The 11,798-nt window shown below is 45.1% G+C and overlaps 1 protein-coding gene across 2 annotated transcripts in view; it reads left to right on the forward strand.

Annotated features, from left to right (window-relative positions):
• Positions 1-11,798, forward strand: part of LOC110504531 (glycogen synthase kinase-3 beta) — a 56,563-nt gene that overhangs the window by 29,271 nt on the left and 15,494 nt on the right. For both annotated transcript variants that reach the window (XM_036975017.1, XM_036975018.1), the window contains exon 3: positions 7,891-7,974. In XM_036975017.1, coding sequence (XP_036830912.1) covers positions 7,891-7,974 — 84 coding nt within the window. The remainder of the gene's footprint in view (positions 1-7,890; positions 7,975-11,798) is intronic.

Consider the following 11,798-nt stretch of genomic DNA (forward strand, 5'->3'; position numbering starts at 1 on the left):
TTCCCGGTAATGCCAAAGCGTTCACGTCCGTTTTCTTGCCACTGTATATACAGTACCAGTCAAAGGTTTGGACACACCTACTCATTCCCGAGTGGCGCTAGAGGCGTCACTACAGACCCTGGTTTGATTCCAGGCTGTATCACACCCGGCCGTGATTGGGAGTCCCATAGGACTGCGCACAATTGGCCCAGCATCGCCCGGGTTAGGGTTTGGCCGGGGTAGGCCGTCTTTGTAAATAAGAATTTGTTCTTAACTGACTTGCCTTGTTAAATAAAGGTTACATAAAAAAAGAAAGAATTTCTAGGATTTTTCTTAATTTCTTCCTGTTTTCTACATTGTAGAATTATAGTGAAGACATCAAAACTATGAAATAACACGTGGAATCATGTAGTAACCAAAAAAGTGTTGACCAATCAAAGTTCACTATAGTTTCCAGCCCCTACTGGATTAGTTGTTGATACCTTGCACTACCTAGCCTGCTTACTAGCATCAGCATGAGGGTGACGAAAGCGTGTCTGAATTTATGCGTTTAAAGGATCTCAGCCTCTGAACTCCAGGTCACACAGCAAAATATTTCGGCGCATAAGCCAAATTGGTCACACTTTAGAGCCCTGTGCATTGTAGCTTTTTCTTGGTCTGATAGCTCAGAGCGTCTGATCTTTTCCTTGTGGAGTGTGCTCTGCTCCACCATCCTGATAGGGCCGTTGTCTGTATGACACCATCCATGGTGATGGTGTCATGATGTCACTGTGGTTTACCAGTCTTTCATTTTCAATTTCTATTTAAGGGCTTTACTGGCATGGGAAACATACAGTGCCTTGCGAAAGTACTCGGCCCCCTTGAACTTTGCGACCTTTTGCCACATTTCAGGCTTCAAACATAAAGATATAAAACTGTATTTTTTGTGAAGAATCATCAACAAGTGGGACACAATCATGAAGTGGAACGTCATTTATTGGATATTTCAAACTTTTTTAACAAATCAAAAACTGAAAAATTGCGCGTGCAAAATTATTCAGCCCCTTTACTTTCAGTGCAGCAAACTCTCTCCAGAAGTTCAGTGAGGATCTCTGAATGATCCAATGTTGACCTAAATGACTAATGATGATAAATACAATCCACCTGTGTGTAATCAAGTCTCCGTATAAATGCACCTGCACTGTGATAGTCTCAGAGGTCCGTTAAAAGCGCAGAGAGCATCATGAAGAACAAGGAACACACCAGGCAGGTCCGAGATACTGTTGTGAAGAAGTTTAAAGCCGGATTTGGATACAAAAAGATTTCCCAAGCTTTAAACATCCCAAGGAGCACTGTGCAAGCGATAATATTGAAATGGAAGGAGTATCAGACCACTGCAAATCTACCAAGACCTGGCCGTCCCTCTAAACTTTCAGCTCATACAAGGAGAAGACTGATCAGAGATGCAGCCAAGAGGCCCATGATCACTCTGGATGAACTGCAGAGATCTATAGCTGAGGTGGGAGACTCTGTCCATAGGACAACAATCAGTCGTATATTGCACAAATCTGGCCTTTATGGAAGAGTGGCAAGAAGAAAGCCATTTCTTAAAGATATCCATAAAAAGTGTTGTTTAAAGTTTGCCACAAGCCACCTGGGAGACACACCAAACATGTGGAAGAAGGTGCTCTGGTCAGATGAAACCAAAATTGAACTTTTTGGCAACAATGCAAAACGTTATGTTTGGCGTAAAAGCAACACAGCTGAACACACCATCCCCACTGTCAAACATGGTGGTGGCAGAATCATGGTTTGGGCCTGCTTTTCTTCAGCAGGGACAGGGAAGATGGTTAAAATTGATGGGATGATGGATGGAGCCAAATACAGGACCATTCTGGAAGAAAACCTGATGGAGTCTGCAAAAGACCTGAGACTGGGATGGAGATTTGTCTTCCAACAAGACAATGATCCAAAACATAAAGCAAAATCTACAATGGAATGGTTCAAAAATAAACATATCCAGGTGTTAGAATGGCCAAGTCAAAGTCCAGACCTGAATCCAATCGAGAATCTGTGGAAAGAACTGAAAACTGCTGTTCACAAATGCTCTCCATCCAACCTCACTGAGCTCGAGCTGTTTTGCAAGGAGGAATGGGAAAAAATTTCAGTCTCTCGATGTGCAAAACTGATAGAGACATACCCCAAGCGACTTACAGCTGTAATCACAGCAAAAGGTGGCGCTACAAAGTATTAACTTAAGGGGGCTGAATAATTTTGCACGCCCAATTTTTCAGTTTTTGATTTGTTAAAAAAGTTTGAAATATCCAATAAATGTCGTTCCACTTCATGATTGTGTCCCACTTGTTGTTGATTCTTCACCAAAAAATACAGTTTTATATCTTTATGTTTGAAGCCTGAAATGTGGCAAAAGGTCGCAAAGTTCAAGGGGGCCGAATACTTTCGCAAGGCACTGTATGTGTACATTGCCAAAGCAAGTGAAGTAGATAATAAACCAAAGTCTCTCTCTCTCTCTCTCTCTCTCTCTCTCAATTCAATTCAATTCAATTCAATTCAAGGGGCTTTATTGGCATGGGAAACATGTGTTAACATTGCCAAAGCAAGTGAGGTAGATAATATATAAAGTGAATATATAAAGTGAAATAAACAATAAAAATTAACAGTAAACATTACACATACAGAAGTTTCAAAACAATAAAGACAATCCAAATGTCATATTATATATATATATATAGTGTTTTAACAATGTACAAATGGTTAAAGGACACAAGATAAAATAAATAAGCATAAATATGGGTTGTATTTACAATGGTGTTTGTTCTTCACTGGTTGCCCTTTTCTCGTGGCAACAGGTCACAAATCTTGCTGCTGTGATGGCACACTGTGGAATTTCACCCAGTAGATATGGGAGTTTATCAAAATTGGATATGTTTTCGAATTCTTTGTGGATCTGTGTAATCTGAGGGAAATATGTCTCTCTAATATGGTCATACATTGGGCAGGAGGTTAGGAAGTGCAGCTCAGTTTCCACCTCATTTTGTGGGCAGTGAGCACATAGCCTGTCTTCTCTTGAGAGCCATGTCTGCCTACGGCGACCTTTCTCAATAGCAAGGCTATGCTCACTGAGTCTGTACATAGTCAAAGCTTTCCTTAAGTTTGGGTCAGTCACAGTGGTCAGGTATTCTGCCACTGTGTACTCTCTGTTTAGGGCCAAATTGCACTCTGTTTGTGAACAGAGCCCCAGGACCAGCTTGCTTAGGGGACTCTTCTCCAGGTTCATCTCTCTGTAGGTGATGGCTTTGTTATGGAAGGTTTGGGAATCGCTTCCTTTTAGGTGGTTATAGAATTTAACGGCTCTTTTCTGGATTTTGATAATTGGTGGGTATCGGCCTAATTCTGCTCTGCATGCATTATTTGGTGTTCTACGTTGTACATGGAGGATATTTTTGCAGAATTCTGCGTGCAGAGTCTCAATTTGGTGTTTGTCCCATTTTGTGAAGTCTTGGTTGGTGAGCGGACCCCAGACCTCACAACCATAAAGGGCAATGGGCTCTATGACTGATTCAAGTATTTTTAGCCAAATTCTAATTGGTATGTTGAAATTTATGTTCCTTTTGATGGCATAGAATGCCCTTCTTGCCTTGTCTCTCAGATCGTTCACAGCTTTGTGGAAGTTACCTGTGGCGCTGATGTTTAGGCCAAGGTATGTATAGTTTTTTGTGTGCTCTAGGGCAACAGTGTCTAGATGGAATTTGTATTTGTGGTCCTGGTGACTGGACCTTTTTTGGAACACCATTATTTTGGTCTTACTGAGATTTACTGTCAGGGCCCTCTCTCTCTCTCTCTGTCTCTCTCTCTCTGTCTCTCTCCCTGTCTCTCTCTCTGTCTCTCTCTCTCGGTCTCTCTCGGTCTCTCTCTCTCTCTCTCTCTCTCTTTGTCCCATTGCAGTATATGACAGGTCAGCAGTAATGAGTGCAGTGCCGTCTGCTGCTCTGCTCTGCTCCATATGGCACTACCATCCTCTTCTCTCCCTGGCGGTGGGAAAAAGGGCGTTGCCTTACTACAATGCATGCTGGTCTGCCGGTCTGTCTCTGTCTTTGAGACACTGGAAACCACATTGGAGGATGGTGATGTCACTGGCAAGTTGAGGGGGTGTCTCATTGGTAGACGAGATTTAAGTAGTAGGCTAAAGTTGCTCATTTGTGTCGATGCATACAGTAATATGTTCATTTTGGTTGTTTGTAAGAGTATAAGATGGTTTGTCTCTGTCAGTGTACTAACAGCTCAGCGGCCCTGTTCGTCCTTAGTGACAGGGTTATATTCAAGTCATTCCCAACCTCCACTCCCAGTCACTCTGAAATGGCTGTGTATCCTAGAAACATTCCTTGAGTTCTATTTTCAACACTCCTGGCTTTCTCTCTCTCTCTATCTCTCTGTCTCTCTCTCTCTCTCTCTCTCTCTCTCTCTCTCTCTCTGTCTCTCTGTCTCTCTGTCTCTGTCTCTCCCTCTCTCTGTCTCTCCCTCTCTCTGTCTCTCCCTCTCTCTCTCTCTCGCTCTCTCTTCTTCTCTCTCTCTCTCTCTCTCTCTCGCTCTCTCTTCTTCTCTCTCTCACTCTCTCTTCTTCTCTCTCTCTCTCTCTCGCTCTCTCTTCTTCTCTCTCTCTCTCTCTCTCTCGCTCTCTTTTCTTCTCTCTCTCTTCTCTCTCTCTCGCTCTCTGTTCTTCTCTCTCTCTCTCTCTCGCTCTCTGTTCTTCTCTCTCTCTCCCCCTCTCTCCCCTCTCTCTCCCTCTCTCTCTTCTCTCTCTCTCTCCCGCTCTCTCCCGCCCTCTCCCTCTCTCTCTCTCTCTCTCTCTTCTTCTCTCTCTCTCTCTCTCTCGCTCTCTCTTCTTCTCTCTCGCTCTCTCTCTCGCTCTCTCTTCTTCTCTCTCGCTCTCTCTTCTTCTCTCTCTCGCTCTCTCTTCTTCTCTCTCTCTCTCTCTCTCTCGCTCTCTCTCTTCTTCTCTCTCTTCTTCTCTCTCTCTCCCGCTCTCTCCCGCTCTCTCGCGCTCTCTCTCCCTCTCTCTTCTTCTCTCTCTCTCTCCCGCTCTCTCCCGCCCTCTCTCTCTTCTTCTCTCTCTCTCTCCCGCTCTCTCGCCCTCTCCCTCTCTCTCCCGCTCTCCCTCTCTCTCTCTCCCTCTCCCTCTCTCTCTTCTTCTCTTTCTCTCTCCTGCTCTCTCCCTCTCCCTCTCTCTCTTCTTCTCTCTCTCTCCCGCTCTCTCCCTCTCCCTCTCTCTCTTTTTCTCTCTCTCTCTCTCCCGCTCTCTCCCTCTCCCTCTCTCTTCTTCTCTCTCTGTCCCTCTCCCGCTCTCTCCAGCCCTCTCCCTCTCTCTCCCTCTCTCTCTCCCTCTCTCTCTTCTCTCTCTCTCTCTCCCGCTCTCTCCCGCTCTCTCCCGCCCTCTCTCTCTCCCTCTCTCTGTCTCCCTCCCGCTCTCTCCTTCTCTCTCTCTCTCCCTCTCTCTCTTCTTCTCTCCCTCTCTCTCTCTCAGAGCTGGAAGGGTGGGATGGAAGTGTGTTTCCGTGGAGGTTCAATGGCTAGGCTGGACTCAGGTCTAAAATATTGGTTGTCCTTCAGGATATTATAAACTCCCAGAGGGCTCTCTGTCTGGTCCGGACTCCCTCTTTATCCTCTGTATCCTCTGTCTCTCACACTTCACTCTCCAGCCAAGGAGCTGCTCTTCTACACTCTGTTTTCTAACCATTATACAACTGTTCTGCATGGAACACGTATGTTCTAACCATTATACAACTGTTCTGCATGGAACACGTATGTTCTAACCATTATATAACTGTTCTGCATGGAACACCTATGTTCTAACCATTATACAACTGTTCTGCATGGAACACCTATGTTCTAACCATTATACAACTGTTCTGCATGGAACACGTATGTTCTAACCATTATACAACTGTTCTGCATGGAACACGTATGTTCTAACCATTATACAACTGTTCTGCATGGAACACCTATGTTCTAACCATTATACAACTGTTCTGCATGGAACACGTATGTTCTAACCATTATACAACTGTTCTGCATGGAACACCTATGTTCTAACCATTATACAACTGTTCTGCATGAAACACCTATGTTCTAACAATTATACAACTGTTCTGCATGGAACACGTATGTTCTAACCATTATACAACTGTTCTGCATGGAACACCTATGTTCTAACAATTATACAACTGTTCTGCATGGAACACCTATGTTCTAACCATTATACAACTGTTCTGCATGGAACACGTATGTTCTAACCATTTTAAAACTGTTTTGTGGTTGTGGTGCATATGTTGTAATCGCTACAGAACGCTCCATGTTCTAGTTTAGCCGTTACACAACCACTCTGTATGGAGTGTAGAGTGGATATGGAGTGTTCATGGTCTTAAAAGAAGCTCTGAGAAAGAGAAGGGGGGAGAGAGAGAGCTGACTAAGATAGTATATAATATCGGTTGTAAAGGTTTATGTAACACTTTAATTCCTGCCCCCTGGAGTAAGGTAAGTAAACACACACACACACTATCTCTCTCTCTCTCACACACACAGCTATAAATGTGATTTCTTCTCTCATATGCTGCAGCCTTTTAAAATATACAGATAACACAGGCACATGCTGGGAAGATTCAGTGTATACAGTAAGCTCCTGTCTTTTCAGTGGAGAGACATTGTGATGAGTACATAATGCATGAAACAGCTGTCAGTCCATGTATGAAATGGTTTCCATAAGAACGAGGGGAGATTCTCTCCTTCATTGTTGAAACATGAGTAGATATCTTGCCTGTGTCTACTTTTCCTCTGTGGGTGGCTACTCTTCCTCTGTGGGTGGCTACTCTTTCTCTGTGTGTGGCTACTGTTCCTCTGTGGGTGGCTCCTCTTTCTCTGTGGATGGCTGCTCTTCATCTGTGGGTGGCTACTCTTCCTCTGTGTGTGGCTACTCTTCCTCTGTGGGTGGCTACTCTTCCTCTGTGGGTGGCTACTCTTCCTCTGCGGGTGGCTACTCTTCCTCTGTGGGTGGCTACTCTTCCTCTGTGGGTGGATATTCTTCCTCTGTGGGTGGCTACTGTTCCTCTGTGGGTGGCTACTCTTCCTCTGTGGGTGGCTACTCTTCCCTTGTGTGTGGCTACTGTTCCTCTGTGGGTGGCTACTGTTCCTCTGTGGGTGGCTACTGTTCCTCTGTGGGTGGCTACTCTTCCTCTGTGTGTGGCTACTCTTCCTCTGTGGGTGGCTGCTTGTCCTCCTCTGGGTGGCTACTCTTCCTCTGTGGGTGGCTACTCTTCCTCTGTGGGTGGCTGCTTGTCCTCCTCTGGGTGGCTACTCTTCCTCTGTGGGTGGCTACTTGTCCTCCTCTGTGGGTGGCTACTCTTCCTCTGTGGGTGGCTACTCTTCCTCTGTGTGTGACTACTCTTACTCTGTGTGTGACTACTCTTCCTCTGTGGGTGGCTACTCTTCCTCTGTGTGTGGCTACTTGTCCTCCTCTGTGGGTGGCTACTTGTTCTCCTCTGTGGGTGGCTACTCTTTCTCTGTGGGTGGCTACTTGTCCTCCTCTGTGTGTGGCTACTTGTCCTCCTCTGTGGTTGGCTACTCTTCCTCTATGGGTGGCTACTTGTCCTCCTCTGTGGGTGGCTAGTCTTCCTCTGTGGGAAGTCTTGGAGTCTTCTGTGGACTTAGAGTTCTTCAGACTGAGGGCAAATAATTATCTTACGATCTTATGATTTTTGTTGAGTAAAATCTGTGCTGTGTCTGTCTGTAGTTGACCTGTATCTAACCTGGTTCTCTCTCTCTCTGCTGCTGTTGACCCACCTTTGTCTTGTAGTTCTCTCATGCTGTATCCTGTTGTAACAGTAAATAGTATTGACTGTCTGTCTCTCTCCCTGTCAGAACCGCGAGCTGCAGATCATGAGGAAACTGGACCACTGCAACATCGTTCGCCTGCGCTACTTCTTCTACTCCAGCGGAGACAAGGTCCGTTTGTCTCTCTGTCCGTCCATATCTGTCTCTGTCTCTGTCTCTCTGTCTCTGTCTCTCTGTCCGTCCATCTGTCTGTCTTTCTCTCTCTGTCCGTCCATATGTCTGTCTCTGTCTCTCTGTCTCTGTCTCTCTGTCCGTCCATCTGTCTGTCTCTCTCTCTCTCTGTTCGTCCATATGTCTGTCTCTGTCTCTCTGTCCGTCCATATGTCTGTCTCTGTCTCTCTGTCTCTCTGTCTCTGTCTCTCTGTCTCTCTCTCTCTGTTCGTCCATATGTCTGTCTCTGTCTCTGTCTCTCTGTCTCTCTGTCTCTGTCTCTCTGTCTCTCTCTCTCTGTTCGTCCATATGTCTGTCTCTGTCTCTCTGTCCGTCCATATCTCTGTCTCTGTCTCTGTCTCTCTGTCTCTCTGTCTCTGTCTCTCTGTCCGTCCATCTGTCTGTCTTTCTCTCTCTGTCCGTCCATATGTCTGTCTCTGTCTCTCTGTCTCTGTCTCTCTGTCCGTCCATCTGTCTGTCTCTCTCTCTCTGTTCGTCCATATGTCTGTCTCTGTCTCTCTGTCCGTCCATATGTCTGTCTCTGTCTCTCTGTCCGTCCATCTGTCTGTCTCTCTGTCTCTCTGTCCGTCCATATGTCTGTCTCTGTCTCTCTGTCCGTCCATCTGTCTGTCTCTGTCTCTCTGTCCGTCCATATGTCTGTCTCTGTCTCTGTCTCTCTGTCCGTCCATATGTCTTTCTCTGTCTCTCTGTCTCTCTGTCCGTCCATATGTCTGTCTCTGTCTCTCTGTCCGTCCATATGTCTGTCTCTCTGTCGCTGTCTCTCTGTCCGTCCATATGTCTGTCTCTGTCTCTCTGTCTCTGTCTCTCTGTCCGTCCATCTGTCTCTGTCCATCTGTCTCTGTCTCTCTGTCCGTCCATATGTCTGTCTCTGTCTCTCTGTCCGTCCATATGTCTGTCTCTGTCTCTCCGTCTCTGTCTCTCTGTCCGTCCATCTGTCTCTGTCTCTGTCTCTCTGTCCGTCCATATGTCTGTCTCTCTGTCCGTCCATATGTCTGTCTCTGTCTCTCTGTCCGTCCATATGTCTGTCTCTGTCTCTCTGTCCGTCCATATGTCTGTCTCTGTCTCTCTGCCTCTCTGTCCGTCCATATGTCTGTCTCTGTCTCTCTGTCCGTCCATATGTCTGTCTCTGTCTCTCTGTCCGTCCATATGTCTGTCTCTGTCTCTCTGTCCGTCCATATGTCTGTCACTGTCTCTCTATCTGTCTCTGTCTCTCTGTCCGTCCATATGCCTGTCCCTGTTTCTCTGTTTGTCTGTGTGTCTCTTTGTCTGTCCGTCTGTCTGTCACTCTCTCTGTCTGTCTGTCCATCTGTCTGTCACTCTGTCTGTCTGTCTGTCTGTCTTGTACAGTGCCTTCGGGAAGTATTCAGACCCATTAACTTTTTCCACATTTTGTTAGGTTACAGCCTTAATCTAAAATTGATGAAATAGTTTTCCCCCCTCATCAATCTACACACAGTAACCCAGAATGACAAAGCAAAAACAGGTTTTTAGACATTTTTGCTAATTTATGAAAAAAAAGTTACAACTGAAATATCACATTTACATAAGTATTCAGACCATTTACTCAGTACTTTGTTAAAGCACCTTTGGCAGTGATTACAGCCTTGCGTCTTCTTGGTTATAACGCTACAAGCTTGGCACACCTGTGTCATGACGTTGGCCTGGGGGTAGGTTTATGACGGTCATAAATACCTCTTCCCCCTTTTTCCTCTCTCTACCCTACTGATGTTACATTTGCAAACCCCTTGGTTAACATAGAGATTCTGGGAACATCAGAAGGTGGGGGGAAATGAACTATATTCTGGTAATCCGACCATTTGAACATATGCGGTGGTACTTAATGAATATGATGTCAGTTCGGTTGTCATCTGAGACATTCTCATCAATGATAAGATGACATAAACTCTACAGTGGAAAGTCTACACATCAGAGTTATCGGATTCACATGGAATTGTTGTTCAATTTAAATGTTTGAATTTGAAATTATTCGTGATGGGATGAAATGTGATTTTAGCTTCTAAAATGTGAGATTTGGGTTTTCATAAGGTATGGCTCTGCTCAATCAGTGGCCCGCCCCTGTGAGGGGATATGGGCTATAAAACTTTTCAAACACGCCCTCCTCTCCCTTCCTATATAAGCCCTTCATGACAATATATTCTCCTGTTCCGAGGATGTGAGGACGACGGTCCGATGTCAGAATGGTTCAGATAAAAACTACAGAACGAAGCCAACATCAGCGTGAGCTTTGGTTGCGAATGGTGTGAGCTTTGGTTGCGAATGGTATGAACTTTGAACTCTTATTCACTACCTCCTAGCCGTTGAGTTAGCAACAGCAGCTGCAAACGCAGGTTAGGAAGGAACAGACAGAGTATCCCGTCTACCACACAACGACGTTACTACAATGTATTCAATTTACCAGCAGAGACATTCTTCAAAGGACAACGGACTCGGTTGGGCAACACGGCCTTCCATCTACCACCAACCTACCGAAGCGCAAATATTTATTGCATTTTCCTTTTCCAAATGGGCGGTAATTTAGAATGCATAAGATACTGTATTTACGATAGCACAGCTTCGCCCTTTGTTCCTCAGTCTTCCCGCTCTTTCACTCAAACCCAGCCCCTTTTGTGTAACCAGCTGTCATATCTGTTCCGCCCGCTAGGGACGTTTTCCTTTATGACGTAATTTGTAATCAAGTTATGATTAATTATGTGTATGTGTAATTCTGTGTGATTAGTTATGGATTAAGTAAATAAATAATTAAACCCAATTTTATATTGCTGATTCAACTTGTTTGCCAGGGTTCGTGAAGATAACCAAGAATTTACAACTTTCAGATGAGACTGAATTAAGGTGACGATTAATATTGACTGCTATTGATGTAAAATATTATTAGGTCTTTAAGAGTTTATTCGGAAGATAACAGCTCTATAAATATTATTTTGTGGTGCCCCGAATCTCTAGTTAATTACATTTACATGATTAGCTCAATCAGGTGATATTAATTACGGATAAATTATTTTATAGAATAGCATGTCATATCACTTAATCCAGCATAGCCAAAGACACGACACCTGTATTTGGGGAATTTCTCCCATTCTTCTCTGCAGCTCCTCTCAATCTCTGTCAGGTTGGATGGGGAACGTCGCTGCACAGTTTCTTTCAGTTCTCTTCAGAGATGTTCGATCGGGTAGAAATTCAGGCTCTGGCTGGGCCAATCAAGGAAATTCAGAGACTTGCCACTCCTGCATGGTCTTGGTTGCGTGCTTAGGGTCATTTTCCTGTTGGAAGGTGAACCTTCGCCCCATTCTGAGGTCCTGAGCGCTCTGGAGCAGGTTTTCATCAAGGATCTCTCTGTACTTTGCTCCGTTCATCTTTGCCTCGATCCTGACTAGTCTCCCAGTCCCTGCCACTGAAAAACATGCCACCACCATGCTTCACCATAGGAATGTTGCCAGGTTTCCTCTAGATGTGACGTTGGCATTCAGACCAAAGAGTTCAAACTTGGTTTCATCAGACCAGAGAATCTTGTTTCTCATGGTCAGAGAGTCTTTAGGAGCCTTTTGACAAACTCCAAGCGGGCTGTCATGTGCCTTTACTGAGGAGTAGCTACCGTCTTGCCACTCTACCATAAATTCATGATTGGTAGAATGCTGCAGAGATGGTTGTCCTACTGGAAGGTTCTCCCATCTCCACAAAGGAACTCTGGAGCTCTGTCAGAGTGACCACCGGGTTCTTTGTCACTTCCCTGACCAAGGCCCTTC

The sequence above is a fragment of the Oncorhynchus mykiss genome, chromosome 3, assembly GCF_013265735.2.
Source record: "Oncorhynchus mykiss isolate Arlee chromosome 3, USDA_OmykA_1.1, whole genome shotgun sequence".
NCBI classification, from domain to species: Eukaryota; Metazoa; Chordata; class Actinopteri; order Salmoniformes; family Salmonidae; genus Oncorhynchus; species Oncorhynchus mykiss.